At 40.6% G+C, this 20,709-nt stretch overlaps 1 protein-coding gene across 1 annotated transcript; it reads left to right on the plus strand.

Annotated features, from left to right (window-relative positions):
- The first annotated feature begins 311 nt into the window (after window positions 1-311).
- cp (ceruloplasmin) lies at window positions 312-16,612 on the plus strand. Its single transcript, XM_063500894.1, has 24 exons — window positions 312-531; window positions 3,575-3,819; window positions 3,911-4,123; window positions 4,383-4,556; window positions 4,704-4,795; window positions 5,910-6,072; window positions 6,164-6,302; window positions 6,392-6,531; window positions 7,088-7,228; window positions 7,315-7,359; window positions 7,461-7,675; window positions 8,223-8,373; window positions 8,528-8,740; window positions 10,547-10,751; window positions 11,304-11,443; window positions 11,640-11,768; window positions 12,002-12,108; window positions 12,193-12,248; window positions 12,350-12,421; window positions 13,881-13,972; window positions 14,080-14,219; window positions 14,303-14,359; window positions 16,226-16,331; window positions 16,415-16,612. The coding sequence occupies exons 1-24, from the start codon at window positions 371-373 to the stop codon at window positions 16,438-16,440; spliced, it is 3,222 nt and encodes a 1,073-aa protein (XP_063356964.1). The 5' UTR covers window positions 312-370; the 3' UTR covers window positions 16,441-16,612.
- The last annotated feature ends 4,097 nt before the right edge of the window (window positions 16,613-20,709 follow it).

Consider the following 20,709-nt stretch of genomic DNA (forward strand, 5'->3'; position numbering starts at 1 on the left):
TTGAGCCTAATCTCTTGGTGTTTGGATTTACGAGAACAAAACTGTTTGTGTTCTTATGCAAGTCTCGCCTGCTGATCGAACACCTGGCAGTCTTTGCTCTCTGTCGGTTTGGCTCGAGCACTGTCTGATGGTCAGTGACCCCCTCTGTCCTGCTTGGCTGACCTCAGCCTGCGAGTCATCTGACGCAGTATAAAGACACAGAGCTTTAAACGTCTCTGAGACACACTGGTTGACAAACATCCAAGACTTTTAATTCTCTGCGCCGTGGGTCTTTATCTTCAAGTTCTGCGAGAGTATTAATAATAATTCAAATAAAACTAAGAGTCATCATTATCATCATCACCACTGTCAGCTTTTATTTTGGACAAAAATGCTGAGGCTGGATTTAAGGGTTGTTTTGCTGTTGTTTTGTGTGGTAACATGTGTTTCTGGGATGAGACGAGAGTACTTTCTAAAGATAGAAGAGGTGTCGTGGAACTATGCTCCAACTGGGATGAACATCATCCAAAACCGCTCAATCCAGGACGATGAGTAAGTGCCTACGATACATTTTCCATTTTATTACAGAGTCATAAATCAATATGAAATAATGAATCAAAATGGGTACAATTAACCCCCCCAAACACGACATGTTAATATTTGCTTCAACAGCAATTGACAAACAGGAATGATCACTTATGGGCAGCAGATACTAATATAAGAACACAGTTATAGCCTACTGAACGTTTTGCACTGCATATGACAAATATATAAGTTAATATGAAGACACTGTGATGAAAAAATGGCAACTATATATTTATAAATGTACTTTTTTGGATAATTTGGTATCCTGGTGTTGCTCATGCTGAATCACTGTCATGGGTTATTGGTTATTTACACGTGTACCATCACAGTGTTGGTACACGTGCTTCATCTTGTAGTCACAGGACCAGACTTATCAGCTTAAAATCAGTTTTTGGTGATAAAAAACTACTTATTATTTATTATAGAGGTGGAGCGTAAACTTTGCCCGGTGCTTTTGCGGCTGGCCTTTTGCACGTGTATTTGTAGGAGTTTCCCTTTATTTAATATTTAAATGAATCATGCAAACTTGATTCATTAAGTGTTATTCATTTGGAGCGAGATAAAGTCTCGGAGCTGTTAGAGCAGTGTGAAAATTTTTGTTCTGTCCTGTAACCCTTTCTTATTCCTGTAGCAGAATCTCAGTTGTGCTCCTCTATGAAAACCTACTGGGCTTGTTACGAAAAGATGAGAATCGAGCTGATCTGAACTTCACACGTATACAAAGGAGTTGTACCCGTTGTTTTACTGGTAGCCAAGTTACTTTTTATAGTGAGCAGATAAGTTTGAAGTCTGACATTTTTACCCAATAAAACGTCTCTGCATGTCTTTCCTCGACAGTCACTCTGTGTTTTTTTCTGTCTTTCTTTACTTCTCTATGTCACCGCTGTTATATCACATATTGAAATGTCTGTCGGGGAATGTATGAGTGTGTTGGATTAATGTCTACATCTTGCAATAGCCTACATAGCAGGCTTTTAATATGCATCTCTACGCACAGCCTCACACAGCGCGCGTAACGGTGTTACTCAACACGTTCTCACTCCCACACAGTGGCGGTGGCGCCCTGGGCGAACACTCCCTCTGGCGCCCCCCCCCCCCCCCCCCCCCCATACACACACACACACATAAAACATATTAAGGATTACACATTAACATAAAACTGTTGTCGGAACCATACTGAATTTCGCCAGAGAAACACACACACACACACACACACACACGAAGAGAGAGAGACTATGCATTGTATGCAAACAGCTACCAAACAGCCATCATAATTCATCATACAATGAGAACAGGACAAATCAGCAATTGACAATGACTAATTAATATTAAAATCTGTAACATAATGTATTGTTTGGAGTTTAGTCTGTTACTGTTACTATTTTTACCATTTCTTCTTGGAGCAACTGTAACCCACATTATTTCCTCAGGGATTAATAAAGTATTCAGATTCTGATCCTGATTGTTTCAGGATGACCTGCCATTATCCAATGACACATCTGCTTACCTGTATCTTTTGCTCGTTTCTCCTCCTCTTCTTTTCTATTTTTTCTAAACTGAGCACCTGATGGCTTTTAACTTTTCTTGTCTATCTTCCATTGGTTTTAATTTTGCACTCCAGTATGAAAACAAATCCCCCAACTTGAGGATCGCCACAACATAACCTAATAGACCTACACCTTAGTTCACAGATTCACTTTGTCTAAGGTGTATTTCTGGGATTTCACACAACCCAGGATTCAAATCATGAATACATAATGGGCTTGGATTTACAACATTATGAATGAAATGTGCTCTATTTGGAAGCAGCCGGCCTCCCTCCCCTTTCGACAGGTTGTGTGTGAGACTTTAAATCATCAAACTGTAAATTATAAATTTTAAATTGTTATTGGTACCTTTACCCCTAATCCTATATATTTATTTTCTTACTCTTCTTATATTTATTGTTTGTTTTCTTGCACTGCTGTAACAGGAGCCTCGTCGTCTCGTCTCTCTATATACTGTACTGTATGTAGCGGAGATGACAATAAAGTTTACTTTGACTTCAGCAGCAAGCAGGCGCACCGAGGGCTCTCGCGCTCACTTTTCGCGTGTAGAATTTCGAAAAAACATCGGTGCAAATTATAAGTCTGTATCATAATGTCTGGTGTTTTTGTGTTTGTTGTTTTGTTTTTATTTTCTTTTATTTTGCGAGTTGGTTATTAGATGCTGCTCCAGCCAGTCAGAGAATCCCCCGCCGTCCCGCCCTCTCCTCCCTGTGCTGCAAGCAGCAGGCGCACCTCGCAAACGGAGGGCGCCCTTACTCCCAGCAAATGGGCGATAGAAAACCGATCGGTGCCTATGCCATTCCCAATATGCGCTGGCTGATGGGCAATATGCGCTGGGCAGCATGAGTGGGAGCAATTTTTTTTAGCCGATGCCCGTGATGCCGCCCCGGGCAACCGCCCGTGTCGCCCGTATCAAAAACCGCTACTGCTCCCACATCGTAACGTACTAACGCGTCGGGAGTGAGAGCGGTCTGGTTACTGCGATGCGCACAGTTACGCAGTTGAGCACTTAGTAACAGTATCATCATTAGCACTCATTCATTAGCTGTGTTTTATGTTTTTCTACACATCATATATCTTATTACAGGTGTTGCACACAGATTTCGGTGTATTTGGGAAGTGTTCGCCAAAGTGCAGCCTTTCTCTTGGATAAATCGCGCTCCAGTCTCAACCTGCCGGTTATATCATATATTTTATGCTATATATCAAAGCATAAGCATATATCAAACATATAGATTCTTTTCCAGCTTCCCCTCTCTTATCTGATTTGCTGTGCTATTTCATGAAGAAAGACGCTGCGCATTTTTGACCTTAACCTTTTAGTAAATTTGACCCATGATGTCTTTTGTGGAAAAAAGAGTGTTAGAGACACTCAGTCTCTCTAGAAGCTTTACTGTTTTAACTTACATAATGACACATACACAACACCACTCTCATGCATCTCTGCCTGAATCCTTCAACAGAGAAGCCTCCGTCTTTTTAAAGAGCGGTCCGCAGCGTATCGGCTCAACCTACAAGAAGGCTGTTTATAAGCAGTACAGCGACGCCACCTACAGGACGGAGGTGACAAAGGCAGAATGGCTGGGTTACATCGGACCTCTGTTGATGGCTGAGGAGGGTGATACACTGATTGTCCACCTGAAGAACACAGCGTCCAGACCTTACAGCGCCCACCCACATGGTCTGAACTATACTAAAGGCAACGAGGGTGAGAAATGCACAAACGGATGTACTACTAGAGTGGAGTGGAAAGGTTAACACATGCAATACGTGACTGTGTTTGTGGGTTCACTCCTCAGGAGCCCTCTACCCAGATGGCACGGGTCCAGAGCTGAAGCGAGATGATTCGGTAGCTCCTGGTCAAACAGTGACCTATGAGTGGACCCTCGCAGAATCCCACAGCCCAACATCACATGACAGCAACTGCATGACCAGATTCTACCATTCCCACGTCAGCCCGCCAAAAGACATCAACTCAGGGCTGATAGGGCCCCTCATCGTCTGTAAGAGAGGTACATTTACTCCACTAAATTTACTTAAGTACAACTTTAATATATTTTATTTATAGTCCAGTGTCTTTCAGAGCCAAAAATTCTACTTTTTACTTTTGTTAACATTATGTAACTATGTTTACATTATAAATTCATAATAGAACATAATAGACAGTTTTTAAAAACTTGTTTATTTTTATATTTGTATCTATTTTTCATCCCCCTTTTCTTTTGTTTTGGAAAGCACTGCCTCTCTTTCTAAATGTCCTCTCCTCTGCAGGAACTCTGGACTTACATGGTGATAGTTCAGCAGACTACCAGTATGCTCTGCTGTTCATGGTGTCAGATGAGAACTTCAGCTGGTACCTGGATGAAAACATCAGGACATACATCACAAATCCTGCCAGAAACCTGAAGGAGGACGAAGACTTCATTGAGAGCAACAAGATGCATGGTGAGAGGAAGCATCAGAATCAGAATCAGAAAGACTTTATTTATCCCAATTAACATATCATGCTAACAAGTAGCATATCACCAGCGCGCACACTTACAAGCTTGCATTTGCATCCCTGCACTATTTTACCCTCGCTATGTATTACAGGTATTAATGGTTTGCTGTATGGTAATCTTCGTGGACTGAGCATGTGCCAAGGCAACAAGATCCAGTGGCATTTGTTTGCATTAGGCAATGAGGTAATCTATGTTATATTATCACATCTCTATTCTTAATATTACTGTTACCAAAATATTCAACTGAACATTTAATCTAAGCATTTAGTTCAATTTATAATGTTTACAAACATTTAGAAGAACAGGTTGGTTCTTTTAGGGGGTTTCAAAGTGGATCATTTGCCTCTATCTCACCCTGTTCCCTGTTCACACTGACCCTCCTCTTTCACTTTATACATGAATCTTCTCTGTTGTCTTCCTCTTTCTCTCCTGCCTTTCCTTCCTCTGCACATGTCCATAATATCTCCATCTTGTCTCTTGAACTTTGCCTCCAAACAGCTTAACCTGAGCTGTCCCTCTGATGAACTCATTTCTAATACGGTCCATTCTGGCCACTCCCAACAAAAATATCAACACCTCCAGCTTGGCCTCCTGTCTTTTCATTAGTGCCACAGTCTCCAAACCATCCATCACAGCAGGTCTCACTACTATCTTGGAAACCTTCCCTTTCACTCTTGCTGCTATCCTTCTGTCACAAATCACCCTGACACTCATCTCCAAGCACACTCCACCCTGTCTACACTCTCTTCTTCACCTTTCTTGTGTGCTGTCTGTTGTTTTGGATGGTTGGCTCCAGGTATTTAATTAAACTTGTCCATCTTCCCTCCCTCTACTCCTTGCATGTTCACCTTTCCACCTGCCTCACTCTCATTAACACACATGTTTCTGCTGACATTCCTCTTCTCTCCACCTCTCCAGGCTCTCTTCCACCTACTTTCAACTCTCAGGAGACAGTTTTTCAAAGACAGAAAGGGCTGTGGGCATTATCCTAATTTTTGCTAACTAAACCATGAGACACTTGCAAATACAGTCAGTCTCACAGCGGTTGTTCCAACCGAGTGCTTTCAAAGGTTCAGCTTTTTTAAGGATTTAAGTTTGCATTGCTGAGACTGTTGCAGAAGTTTTCTACTGATAGTCTTTAATCAGATAAGGTTCAAGTTTAATAAAAATGTGAGCATGTGTTACTTTCTGTGTTACAGATTGCTTTGATTATTATTATTAGTTTCAGAATTGCAAAACGGATTTCTAGTACATTCACCTCCTTGTGTAACATTATTTAAATATTATTTATCTACAGGTGGACATGCATTCAGTTCATTTCCATGGTCAGATCCTGACCACTATGAACCATCATACAGACACAATCAGTCTTTTTCCTGCTTCTAGCACCACAGCTGAAATGGTAGCTGACAATCCGGGACACTGGCTGCTGACATGTAGTGTCAATGACCATCTGATGGGTGAGATTATGGATTACAATTCAGGGAAGGATACATTTCAGCACACTGATTAATAATGTATTCAGCATTGTTTTTCTGTGCTTTTGTCTAGCTGGGATGCAAGCTTTGTTTGAGATAAAGAAGTGTTTCCCCAATGTCCACAAGCCCCGGCCTTATGGAGAGCAGCGACAGTACTTCATTGCCGCTGAAGAAGAAGTTTGGGACTATGCTCCTACAGTGCCTACAGATGGGTTAGTTACTGTACAAACTAACAGAAATGCAGAGGTCTGCTGGTCTGTAGAGATCTTTCTTAATTTGAACTTTGCTTTTGTGTGAGCAGTGCGGCAGAAACGTTTGTAACCCGAGGTCGAAACCGCATTGGAAGCCGCTATAAGAAGGTTCGCTATGTGGAGTACACTGACAACACCTTCATGACAAAGATGCTCCGCAGCCCAGAGGACCAGCACCTTGGAATTCTGGGTAATTCAAGCTTGAGAGGTTTTGGAAAGTTTGATGTTGCTAAAATCTGGAAAAAAAACAAACCCAAAACCCAGAAACAACACACAACAACAAGGACCCCCCCTCCCCTTCCTGCACACATTAACTCCCTTTTTTCCTGCAGCACAACCAAACATGTATCTTAAAGAAATAACAACAGTGTCAACCTGTCACTGTTTGCAGACAGAATGACACAAGCGCACAAATGCTAACAAAAACCATAACTGCCTCAGTTAATTACAGGTTTTTTGAATTAATTACGTGTCAGAAATACAGTTATTGCAATTCAAAAGCACAGCAGAGTTGTGGAACATTTCCAAAAACTGCCTTAACTCATATTTGAACAAACTGATTTGGTTTAGTGTCTTAAACCATGTTGATAATCCCTCTAATTTTATGAGCTGTTATTATTAAAAACTATATTGCACCCTAACAGCATCTTATGTACAGTTATCCTAAATTTCTAGCCTTTAAAAAAAAAACCCGTGTTATTTCATTTGTAACTTTTTTATTTATCTTTGCACGTTAATGTTTCCAGGTCCTGTGTTGAAGGCTGAAGAGAAAGACACTATCAGGGTGGTGTTCAAGAACAAAGCCAGTCGGCCTTACACAATACAACCTCATGGAGTACAGTACAGTGTGGAACAGGATGGCACACTGTATCACAATGAGTTGGAAGGTTAATGCATGTACATTCATAAGTAATGCTATCAGTGTTAATATCTGTTTCATCCATCTGAACTCCTCTTCTTTTCCTCTCTTCAGAGTCTTATACAGATAAGAAACTGCGGGAGCTGAAGAGGCTGCCAAGTAAGTGGAAGTCTGCAGTTGGAGTACCATTTAGCATTTTGTTGATGCTGTTATTATTGCTAATGAGAATTCTCCATTTCTCTGTGGAAATGCGTGAGTAGGGGTGGTGACTCCTCCCCCTGCTGCTCTGGTCAGACCTGGGATGGTGCACATCTATGAGTGGATGGTGCCTGTAGGTGCTGGACCCGTAGAAGGGGAGGCTGACTGTCTGACCTATCTGTACTACTCTGCTGTGGACCCTGTTAAAGACACCAGCTCTGGACTGGTGGGGCCACTTCTCATTTGTCGACCTAAATCACTGAAGAAGGGAGTACAGGTGAGAGGAAAGACAAAAAAAAAACAAAAAACCCCAGCAGGTCAACATATTGTGTGGTTCAGGTTACAGAGCAAGTTACATCCTCCTGAATCTGGTATTATGAAGGTAGATATATTTGGAATAAAATGATTCACACCAGGCTGTGCAGTGGACATATAAATGTTTTTTAAATTCAAATAGAATCATCAGTAAATTACACAGAAAATATTGATGACACAGGACTTGTTCTGCTGGCCTGGAACAAGTGTCTTGTGTTAGACTGAAAAAATGTTGCAGTTACTCATAAGAAACAGAATGAATCTTCCTGACATCCTGATATTCCTGACAGTGGCATCCAAAGAGGCGGATCGTCTTAAAATCAATAAAATATGCTTTTGGTTTTAGTCATCTAATATCCACGGCTCCTGTCTCCAGGCTGGAAAATCTCTTCAGTCCCACTCTGACATCACAGAAAAGAAAAAAAACAAAACAATGTTTTGTGGCCTTACTGGATTAATGAAGCAAAATCTGACACATCCCCTCTTCACCTCTCTCTCTTTTCATGCAGAAAAACTATAATAAAGAGTTTCACCTCATGGCTACTGTATTTGATGAGAACCTGAGCTGGTATCTCGATGACAACATTAGGACTTTCACTACTGCTCCCAACACTGTCAACAAGGAGGATGAGGGCTTCATCGAGAGCAACAAAATGCATGGTGGGTACAGTGTGAGGTTTAATTTTAGTCACAACATGTAATAGTTAAATTGGGGACAGTTACTATTATCAACTAATGTCCTTTACTGGCTCAGCAATTCACCATAACTTACCTAATCCCTGTGTGTAATATTTCTGTGTATTTCTTTTTTTAGCCATCAATGGGTTCGTGTATAACAATCTCCCAGGGCTGACCATGTGTAAGGGCGATAAAGTATCATGGCACCTGTCAGGACTGGGGTCAGAGACAGACATCATCAGTCTTTACTTCCAGGGCAACCGTTTCATCTATGAGCAGAACAGACGGGACGCCATCAGCGTATTCCCTCACATCTCACACACTGTCACTATGGAGCCGGACAGCATGGGTATGGAGCTTTGAACCGTTATTTATGTTGTTCTGTTTAGTTACACTTTAGGTGTGGCCCATGCATACAAAAAAATAAAAAGCCCAAAGTTCAAGTTCAAATGAAATATAGAGGTAGATGAGTTGAATTGATTTATTGGCAGCTACAGCAGCTGCCAATAGGAAACTTACATTAATCATTTGAAAATGATTGACACTACTCTCTCTTTTATTTTAAACAGAATGGCATCACAACAAAACAGATTAAACTTAATTAAAAATGTCCGACTATCTGCTGGTCTTACCTAGCAGACACATGGATTTACCTAGATCGGTGATGCCAAAGATGCACCCTGTGGGCCAGAACTGGTCCAATCAAAGGGCCACTGGATACTTTTTGAAAGATGTGGAAACTCCACAACAGTGCAGAATAAATTTGTACTTTTACCTTAATGTCACCTTAAAGAACTGTTTGTCTGTCTTCCTTCTCTCACCCCAACGCATTGTGGCAGATGGCCGCCCCTCAGTGAGCCTGGTTCTGCTGGAGGTTTCTTCCTGTTAAAAGGGAGTTTTTCTTTCCCACTGTTGCCAAAGTTCTTGCTCATAGGGGGTCATCTGATTGTTGGGTTTTTCTCTGTACGCATTTTTGTAGGGTCTGCCTTACGATATAACGCACCTTGAGGGGACGGTTGTCGTGATTTGATGCTATATAAATAAAACTGAATTGAATTGAAGTTGCCATGACAGCGGTTGTAAGAACCATTAAAGTGGACATGAAAAACTAAATGTATTAAGGTTAATTTATCCCATGGAGTACTGCCATGTCTGTGAAGCTGGGTTTAATAAATAAGTGCTTGAAGTTACAGTTTCTAGAACATGTGTAGCGCTGTTTTGTCCGAGTAAAGAATGTGACATCACTGGGTTGGTCTAGTTGGCTGTTGCTAATAGTCTTACATTAGTTTATTAGCTAACTACAGTAGTGACACAACTGATAATTCAGTGGAAAACGACTAAAACTAAAAATCAGTCGAATGTCCTTCATGCAATTTAACCCCCAGTTCTACTGAGGTTCTCTCTTTTCCCAAGCAAATGCAAACAGTTTACAACGTAACATATTACTATGTGTGCATCATGCCATAAATATAAGTAGGTTTCCTACCGAAGCATGATTAGGAATCTTAACATCCATCAGCATGAGTCATTCTAATACAGAAGTCTGAATCATTGCTGAATTTACATTTACAGCCTTCTTACTCAAAGACATTACCCTGAGGAAATGTGCTTAAGTCAGGGAGCTATGCTGGTGCATTTCTTTGATTTGTGACAGGTTAGCATACACATATCCATTGATGGCTGCACACAAACATGCACACATTGATTTGTGACAGTAGGTTGCAGTTCTTAGTAGACTGACTCAGTGCACAAAAGCTAAAAGGTACTGTTGAAATGTTACATATTTTTAAGGCATCACAGACTGTTCATCATTTGTTTTGTTGGATAGTTCAGTAAATGGGAATGATTTCAGAATGGAAAAGTAAACATGAAATACAATTACCCTTACTATGACCTTGGCCATTAAATCTTCAAGAAGTGTTGAGTGAGAAGACTTGAGAGCTAATTCCAAAAAAAGGACAAGTGTCATGATTTGGTGCATTGCAGACTGAGCTAGGAAGGTAAAACAAAACAGTGGTTTAAGTGTTAAAAAACAACAACATTTGGACAAAACAACAAAACCAGAGAATATAGTCAAAAGAGCACATTTGTGTTCTATGTAAATCCAACAGTCACGTTGTGTGTTACTGTATCTGCATGCGTGTATGTGTTTTAGGTCAGTTCGAGGTGGTGTCTGCTACAGTGAACCATTACCGTAATGGGATGAGGGCCAACTACACGGTAGAGAAGTGCAGCATACTTCATCGTCAGAGTGAGATGATGTTACATTCAAAAACCTACTACATCGCTGCCATGGAAATAGACTGGGACTATGCTCCAAACCGCACCTGGGAGGTGGAGATGTTCCGCGGCATGGAGAGGTATCAGCTGTAGGGCACGAGCCTGAGAGCTGCCGTAGAAACAAATACAGTATACCAGCAGCACATATATGTAACTCTTGTGCGTCTACCTTTATACAGTATACATTATGTATTACATGTTTACATAATGAAGCTTATGAAACATCACAGAAAACAATATAACAAATTTAGTAAAGTTTAGGGAAAAAAGTGTCCCATTGTTACATGAGAATGCTCATTACTCTAAACATGCAGACTCTGAGTATCTTAATGCCTTTTATGGTAATAAACTGTTTTTGGACATTACAATAGGAACATTAAAATAGCAGTGACCAACCAAACAGATGTCAGTATTATATTATAAAGTTTATTCTGTATATAGCAGAGCACTATACTATTTTTAGGATATGAAACTGTCGTAGATTGCGGTAGGAGCGCTGAGAAAGAATTAAATAGTAATGCTGGCAAATCGAGTTGCCTTTGGTTGCCTCTTATATAACAGTGAAGACTTGTTATAGTGGAAGTGCAACTGTTTTAGTAAATGAAAATGTGTTGGTGACTCTCTCGCTGCAGTCCTGCCCCCGTCTTTCTGGACAAGCAGGGTGGATTCATAGGCTCTCGTTACAAGAAGGTCGTCTACCGACAGTTCACCAGTGACAAGTTTACCAAACAGGTAGAAAGAACCGCTGATATGGAGCACCTCGGCATTATGGGTGAGAATATTGAAGAGACCACTGACACATACTGTACAAATTCATATTTTTCCATAAAGTTTTTGAAGCTCTGACGAGAATACATTGTTGGTGCAGTAAAAGCCACTGATTGTGCTACGTATTGTAAATAACACATGATTAATCGTGTAACGTCTCAAGCTCCAGTTGGTACTTAAAACATTTGCCTTCTCTTTAGGTCCAATGATTCATGCTAATGTTGGAGACAAAGTTAAGGTGGTTTTCAAGAACATGGCAACCAGACCTTATTCCATTCATGCACATGGAGTCAAAACAGAAAACCCCAGCGTCCACCAAACCCAACCAGGTACAGAAATGCCTAGAAATAATAGAAGCGGATGGAACAAAAGGACACAATCAATAAACAATTTCAGTCACTGTGGAACTTTTTTATGACTTCAGCAGAATAAATGTGTTTTTCTGAGAACATAGAAAGGGCATACATTATTCCATCTACTCTTCTTTTCTCTAATGGATTATGCCATGTTCTTAATGTATAAATGGTGTCCAAAACACTAAAAACTACATTGTGTTTCTCAGGTGAAATTCACACCTACTACTGGTATGTCAACAAGAACACTGGACCAACAACAGAGCAAGAGGAGTGCTCTGTGTCAGCGTACTACTCTACTGTTGATGTTGCAAAGGTACGATGATGTAGGCAAGATCAAACACAGTACAGGCAATAACAAGTAGTCACAGACTTACATGTTGTCCCCCTGCCCCTCCAGGACCTTTACAGCGGACTGATTGGTCCATTAGTCGTCTGCCGCCGTAGTTGGGGCAGGTGACTATCTACATGTTCACCTGCTTGATGTACAGCACAGCACACATTCTGTTTATGCAGTACCACATAATAAAGTATGATAAAATCTTTGCGTCTTCCAGGACTTTAGGACTGAAGAAGGAAGTGGAAGAGTTTGCACTGCTTTTCCTGGTTTTTGACGAGAATGAGAGTTGGTAAGTAGCAGATAGATTCCCTTTGAAACCTCTGCTTAGGCAATACATGCTAAAATGACACAAATTTGAAGTAAAAGGATCCAACCCAATTTCTTAATTCCAATTCAAAATGACATAATCCTCCTTAAATTCACATGCTTGCAAACTCACTGAGGGTAAATCAGATGGAATGGACGCAGCTGAGTTATGAGAGACAGGTGACATCAATCAGGAGAAGACACTTGAAAGTAAAACACAAAGCAAGGTAACTACAAAAGTAGAATGGGACATGAACACCATAACTGAAACAAGTGAAGACTGACACATGAATCAACAGAACAAAGGTTGATACAGCCATTTTCTTTGCCTTAGCTGGCGCGACAAAACCTAAAATTCCAGTAAGAGATAACAAATATTATGATGGTGGTCATCAGCTTACTCTGTTAAGCAGTGATTTCCGCTTCACGCTCTTTATGCACTCACATTTAAAGGGGCGTTTCACAAGTCATGTGACTTCTCAAAGGAGTCCACACAAAACGACTCCCATGAGTGTCTCCTCCTGATAACTAGAGATGTTATCAGGTGATAAAATGCTGAACGAAAAAATAACATTACAATAAATTACAAATTTATGGAGATTGATTCTGCTGAAAAAACATCGATCTTTAAAGAAAAAAAAAACTTTAACCTGCACAGAGCTGTAAAATAAACATTTTAATTCAAGTTAACTATTTTATCACGGATTGAGCCTCTGTTTGTTTCTTAATAAGTAATCATAAGAAGTATATCAGTATGATAAGTAATTATTAGTTATTTCTTCTTTATGAAACAGAAAAGTCTGACTTTAAACTCAACACAGCTCACTAAGCCATTAGTCTCACTTTGTAGGACAGTCCTCAGGAGGACAGTGACTACAACTGCAAATTCATGAACCAAACCCCAAAAAACAAAAAGAATGAAACCCACTCCTAGAAAATCACAAGGTCCGTGGTTCAGGTGGTTGGGAAGCTCATCTGTAACCGGAAGGTTGCCGGTTCGATCCCCCAGCTCTCTCTGTCCTGGTTGTTGTGTCCTTGGGCAAGACACTGTACCTTACCGCCTACTGGTGTTGGCCAGAGGGGCCGATGGCGCGATATGGCAGCCTCGCTTCTGTCAGTCTGCCCCAGGGCAGCTGTGGCTACAACTGTGGTTTACCTGCACCAGGGTGTGAATGTGAGAGTGAATGAATAGTGGCATTGTAAAACGCTTTGGGTGCCCGTATAAATGCAATCCATTATTAAAGGAAAAACCAGAGCCTCAGTCACAAAAGAGGAAATAAAAACAGCGATCCAACACTAAATACGCAAACAGAATTCTAAAACAGAAACAGAGATCCACTCTGAGGACCAGGACAGCAGGATATGATGCTTAGCTGAATTTTCCTGCAGCGACGGCTGAAACAGGAAGGGCTGTATATTTATGACTGCTGCTTAAACTACAGGTATCTGGATGAAAACATCAGAGCGCAGATCAGGAACCCTCGTCCAAACTTAAAGGATGATGAAGACTTTATAGAGAGCAACAAAATGCACGGTGAGACAAACAGACACGTACAAAAGGACTTTTGAACTTTTTTGTTTTTTCATCTACACATAAAAATATATATTTTTTCTTTACAATGTGTGCATGTTTGTGTGAAGGCATCAATGGATATGTGTATGGTAACCTGAATGGTCTGAACATGGAGGTGGGCGATAAGGTGTACTGGTACCTAATGGGAATGGGCAATGAAGTGGACATACACACAGCACACTGGCATGGCCATAGTGTGGAATATAAGGTATATAGAAATGATTCAAAAATACCCTCTCACACAACCACACAGTATATAAACGCAGTTCACAAATGCTCTTTTCTCTGCAGCTGGGTGGAGGTGCTCACCGTGCTGATGTGTATGAGCTGTTTCCAGCCACCTTTCAGGTGAGATTTCAAAAGAAGGGCTTCTTTGAAGAGCTGAGTCTTTCCTCTTTGACATTAATGTCTGGTGTGTTTCACTTTAACACTAGCATGAAGGTGGATGACTTTAATTGCATGTGGTCAACCATCCAAAGGAACAGAGAAGAGAGGTTATGAAGAGAGTGCAAGCAGGGAGGAGTGGGCGGAGATGAGTGTCTCTCTAAGTTTGGAGACAAAGTTAGAGAGACATGGCTGAAATGTTTCGGACATTTGCAGAGGAGGGATAGTGGATATACTGGAGCTGCCAGGCAGGAGGAAAAGAAGAAGTTCATGAGATGAAGGCAGATGATGCACTCTGTCAAACACTAAAGGGAGTAACTGAAAGAAGAAGAAGAAAAAATAAACAATCACAAGAGGAATGTATATTCAAAATCACAATCATTATGCACCTTACCATTAAAATTTAGTTTTCTAACATTATGAAATAAACATGAAAAGAAATGTGATTGTGAAGAAATTGTAAAATTTACAGATATAATTTAATGAACTTTTGAATTTTTTCACAGTGTTTGAAAAGGAGGAGAGATATTCATAAAATAGTCGTGAAACTTCATTTGTGGCCAGTATGATAAATTTGTATGCAATTAGCATTCCTTTAATTTGACTACTGTCACGTGGAAGATGAAAGGTGTGGACCCAAATGCAGACACAGATGCAGGGGAATAATTAAACAGAAAACGAGCCTTTATTTTGGCTGACGAACCACTAGAGAAACAAAGCTCAGGGAAACCGAGAGAGGCAAACTAAACCTAAACTGGGTGAAGCTAGAAATAATAACACCCGTCTAGGGCCAGGCAATAACATGAGTGAGGCACTCGCTTCAAACAAAAACAAATCTACACAAATCCCGCACCCCTGACCTTACCAAAACAAAGTCCAAAAATAAAGACAGAGTCTGACCTCCTTAACTAATTCAAAACAGGAGAAAACTGGTGATCAAAAGAAACGGCAGCTCACCCCTACCCACTCCACTTCCACAACTTTCAAGCCGCACTGCAGCCAGCGGCTGCCACAATTACACTGCTGGGTCACGAGGAGAAACGCGAGGACCTCTCCCGCCGTAGCACTCCAGCTTCCTTTTAATGGGCGGGTCCTCCAGTTGGAACCAGTCACGTCGGGGCGTTGTATCCACGCACCAATCGGAGCAGGGCCCTGGCACAGCTGAATTAACATAAACAGATATTACCTGCCCAGAACAAACACATGAAAATGCAAGTTCGTAACAGGGAACAAAACCTAACAACAGGGAACATGGCAGATGAAACACTGGGAATGACAAACAGGTTTGATACGCACACGCTCCGATGAAGAACAGAGGAAACCATGCACTAAATATACACACAAGGTAACAAGGAAATGGCACACAGGACGGAGACACAGCTGAAGCTAATTAGACAAGGCAACGGGAAAGCAAAACCAGATATGTGAAACATGGAAACACAAGACCTACACAATAAAACAGGAAACTGGGGAACATGACACAGGAGTGAAGAATAGGCAGACGAGAGGGACATGTTGGACTGGGGAAACATGGATAAACCACAAGGAGGAGAAAGAAGACACAACACACATAAGCACAAACACAGATAGGGGGCAAAGACATGAGGGGAGCCTAAATGTACAACGGTAAACATGGTGGTAATCCTGAGGTTACTCTAAGAATAATAAACCATCACACAACAAGTCAAAAAAACACAAGAGACACAAAAAGCTGGGTCAAAAGGACCCAGAACCATGACAACCACCTTAAAACACAAATTGGAATTAGAAAATTGAACTCTAATTGTGCAGCTATTGAGTCATGTGATTTTCTATCTACTTTCTTTTCAGACAGTAAAGATGCGTCCTCAGTATCCTGGTACCTGGCTGCTCCACTGTCACGTCACAGACCACATTAAAGCTGGCATGGAAGCCATGTACACTGTTACTGAAAAACGTAAGGAACCAGTCTGAGCAGAAAAATTCAGGCAAATAAGAATGAGGATGCTGTGTTGGTGATAACTTGTTTGTCTTTGACAGCAAAGAAGAGTGGAATCTTTGGCTGAAGGAAAAGCGAGAGACGAGTAAAAGGACGATGTCAGTGCCTCAGTTTACTAAATGCCTCTGTTAACGATGCATAGCAGAAACTTAACATGGAATCAAGCATTACCAACAGTTATTGTATAATAAAATGTCTTTTTTATAATCATTTTTGTTCTGTAACTTTTCTAAAGACTGCCAGACTGTAGTGAAAAAATAATTAAAAAATAAATTTAAAGTCAAAGTTACTGTATTTGGGTCTCAGTATCAGTAGCAGGGGACACTCATTGGTCACAGTTGTCAAGATTGTCTGTGTGTGTGTGTGTGTGTGTGTGTGTGTGTGTGTAGTCTTTTCTTTTTAAGTATATGATTTGGTAATTGTGTTTGACAAAAAAAACTTTCTGTATTTGATGAGATTATCACACAGCAAATATTAATATGAGTACGAAATTCACAAAAGAGGAAACTTGGATTAAAGGGATGTGGAAAAAAGAAGCTGAGGAGGCTGAGGGCCAAGTTCAGTTATGGTGCTGTGCCACATGAGTAAGTGATTTGTTTCCCTGCATGCTGTGTGGTGCTGCTGGTATTTATAAGTTAAGAAAATGCGGAGTGATCTATGTAAATTGTGTGCTGAAATCAGACCTATTATTCGCATGCATTTTGAGGGCAGTAAATATACTATATGATCCTATGAAATAATCAACAAAAATCTATTTTAAAAAACTTAAAAAAAATTGAAAATGTCCACGTTTTAGTCCTTGCATATTATTTTTTGAGTGACTGTGCATGTTTGTGTGCAGAACATCTGATATTAAATGTGCCTTCATTTAAGTTTTCTCAAGAAACGGTGAACAATCAGACAGTTTTGACACAATCAAATACTTTGAAGAAGGAAATAAACACTCATATTAGAAAACAATGAACAAGTGGTTTGATTTTGGTTCTGAGGCTATGCAGTTGTGGCAGACTGAGGCAACCGGCTACAAAATGCTCCTGTGCAGAAGGAATGGGTCACCCAGACTAAACAATGGAGGGACTCACCAAGCGGTATATTAAACAGCTCAGCAAGGCCGTGCTGCAAAACCCACAGTATACGCTCAGTGGTGAGCAGCTGCTGGAGTACGTCATTGTGTCAGAGGATCCTGCTGTGGCCATCACAGTTATTCAGTCTTTGCGGTAAACCTCTGCGTATATTATAGGTCACTGGGTTTCCTTCTCTGAAAGTTAATGTTTCAAAGAAACTGCAGGAACTTTTTTGTTTTACAACAATCATTACTTACTAATTACTGACCATAGGTCTGGTTTTTCTTTTTATGTGGCCTTTTTCAGCTTAATTAGATAAATTTAGTAAAGAAATGACAGGAAAGCAGGGCAGAGAGAGAAGACATGCAGCAAAGGACTGTGGGTCAGACTCAGCTATATGGCATGTGGGTACCCGCTCGACACGCTGAGCTAAACCGGCGCCCAGGTCTGGTTTTTTATCCAATTTTCAGGTCAAAATTTCTAGAAGCTAATTTCTTCTACAGATGTTAAAAATCGTTAACCGCTAAAACTTCTTAAGTTAGACTCATGCAAACATCCTCATTTAAACATCAGTCTGAGCAGACATAATGGGAGTTTTACATGTATGTTCATACAATCATGCTTTATGTTTAAATTAATGATTATGATCCGAAAAATTGGTTAAGTTATTGTCTAAGATGTCACATCTCATTGATGTGGTTCATTTATGCTACAATTTCTTTTTTAGAAAATAAAGCAAAAACATTAGTGGGAAAGTGAATTTCACGATCTAAGATCTCTAAATAATCGTAAAATATAAACAATGTTTCTTTTGCACTGATCTCTCCCAGTTATGCTTCTTAATTAGGCACTATATTCCCTTAACATACTTTATGTGATAAAGTATAATGAATGCCAGCTGTAAGCATGTCAACAGTGAATGAAAACAAACAAGCAAACAAATAAAAACGGGTCTTAATGGTTATGTCTGTGGGCATAGGTGTGCAATTGAGATAACGTTCTTAAAGCACATAGAATAAATAACTTTTTTAAAAACTTCTTTAAATTTCTTGCTCTGAAACACAGCCAGTCATTTGTGACATGTGTCACAGCCAGTCATGTGGCTTGTACTATAAAGCACTTGGAGTAACCAGTAAGACTGGAAAGCACTACATAAATGCCAGTCCATTGCAATACTTCAGTGAGGGCTCAGTCTGGGCCACCATTAGGTGGCAGGATTGCCACTTTAATGAATGTAGGAATTCCTGCAGAGCTGAAGACACAAATTAGTGTAAAGCAACTCAGACGTCCCAGACACGTTTGTCTGTTTTACCTAGTGTGAGGTCTCATTTTCTGTAAACTTGTACATTTAATGTACATCTCCTCTTATTTCCTGCATTATATTTACAGGTGTGTATGAGAACCATGGGAAATGTAGTCTGTTTAATGCAGATGTCACTGTGCTGTATAGTATTATACTTCAGATTTCTTCTTCTGAAACCCAGGTTCCACTTTTCTTCCAGCTGATGTCACTGCTCCAGCTCACGGGGATTCTGTGATGGAACCGCGACCTTTTGAGCCTGTCAGTGTCCCACAGCGGCACCTTTAGGGTGGCTGGCTCCACTAGCAGCAGTAAATCCACGGGTACTGATGAGAAATTCAAAGTTTCAGTCGCTGCTCATCTGAAGCACGCCACACAGAAGGGATCCAACAGCTCCTATAAAATTTGCCCAGAATTCTTGGAGACCATATGGTGCAAAGAAAAAAAAAGTGCTTGAGAATAGAGCTCAGTATTCTTTAAACACAAAATGAAATGAGTTGCTTTCAGTATCCCAAACTCCTGTAGGACCCTCAAACACATTTTAAAAGTAAATATATGTTTTGACAGGCATGCGAGGGGCCAATTCTTCTCTGATTTTGCCCTTTTATTGTTGAGGGGAGCTGAGATTGTGAAGATTACCTATCACATTCACACAACTGGCACAAACCAGAAACGTATATGTCGCGCTCGCACACACACACACACACACACACACACACACACACACACACACACACACACACACACACACACACACACACACACACACACACAGACTCTGCCTTACTGAGTGCAGATCAGTGTCTAAGCAGCCACCTGCAGTCCCCCATTAGCTGGCAAGGAAATGGAATTGAAAAGATTCAGACCATGAAATGTGGCCAATAATGCCAGCTCTGATCTAAACCTGTACTGAATCTCAATGATGTAGTAACAGCACTGACACATTCAGCTTGTGAAACCTTACCTGACACATCACTCTAAGCTATGGATCTGTCCCTGCTACCGAAGCTGGCTGAAGCTGTCACAGCTGTCCTCACTGATGCGGCTAATTTAATGCTGCGCATCAGACAGCAAACCAACAAAATCAGACGTGTTAATGTCGCAGTGGCAGCTTTATCCTTGGCGTCATGGTGTTGGGTTTTTATTAAGTATTGGTAGAGATTGTGTTTCCCTTTGAGTTTGTTTGACACCTTGCCTTGATGTGCAGGTGTTTTATGAAATGTTGACTCAACAGTGTCCTTAAGACACCGGTGTATTCTGATCTAATTTGTTTTATAGTGGCTATATAAATACGGACCTCTCAAATATATTGTTTCATTAGCAAGGTTTGAAAAAGATTATAGCTTACCAGTCATGACAGTGAAGTAAACTGGTTAGGGAATGCAAAAATTAAGTAAAACTGATCACTATTCCTAAAATCCAAAAATGAGGACATAAATGTGGCAAGCTAAGTTACACTACAGTCTACTCTTCACTTTGATTGGCTTAATATGGATAATTAACTTCATTGTACGGCACTTTGTTACCCACTTTACCAAGTTCATGACAAGCAGATTTTAATGAAGTAGCGCAACGTTCACGGATCGCCTGTAGGTTTGACAAATTGTTGAATGCCCAAAATGTATCTGCATATTATCGAGCTACGGCCTGAAACGGAAAATGCAGCATTAATTTTACATGGTGCTCTGCATCACTCGACAGGTGCATTGATCACTTGGTTTTGTAAACGTGCACCACTTTCAACTGTGGGAGGGCATCACCTCCTGTCCTCTCATGAAGGATGATTCAGTGGATCCTCTTCTGAAGGAAGTAGTTAAAATGAATCACTGAAGCACTTTTGCTTAGTTTTTTAAAGAATTTGACCAGCCAAGCAGGCATTTATGGGTCTCTTCACTTGATTCGGATCATTCCTAGCAATATAGACAGTTCAACCACAACCTCAGTATTGTGTCCCTCTGTCTTTAATGGATTG

Source organism: Pelmatolapia mariae, linkage group LG17, assembly GCF_036321145.2.
Source record: "Pelmatolapia mariae isolate MD_Pm_ZW linkage group LG17, Pm_UMD_F_2, whole genome shotgun sequence".
NCBI classification, from domain to species: domain Eukaryota; kingdom Metazoa; phylum Chordata; class Actinopteri; order Cichliformes; family Cichlidae; genus Pelmatolapia; species Pelmatolapia mariae.

Bases quoted from the DNA above. Each gene is read 5' to 3' on its own strand.
- cp (XM_063500894.1), top strand. From the start codon at position 371: ATGCTGAGGCTGGATTTAAGGGTTGTTTTGCTGTTGTTTTGTGTGGTA. The intron at 13,973-14,079 runs GTGAGACAAACA...GTTTGTGTGAAG, and splicing joins AGAGAGCAACAAAATGCACG to GCATCAATGGATATGTGTAT. The intron at 14,360-16,225 runs GTGAGATTTCAA...CTTTCTTTTCAG, and splicing joins TGTTTCCAGCCACCTTTCAG to ACAGTAAAGATGCGTCCTCA.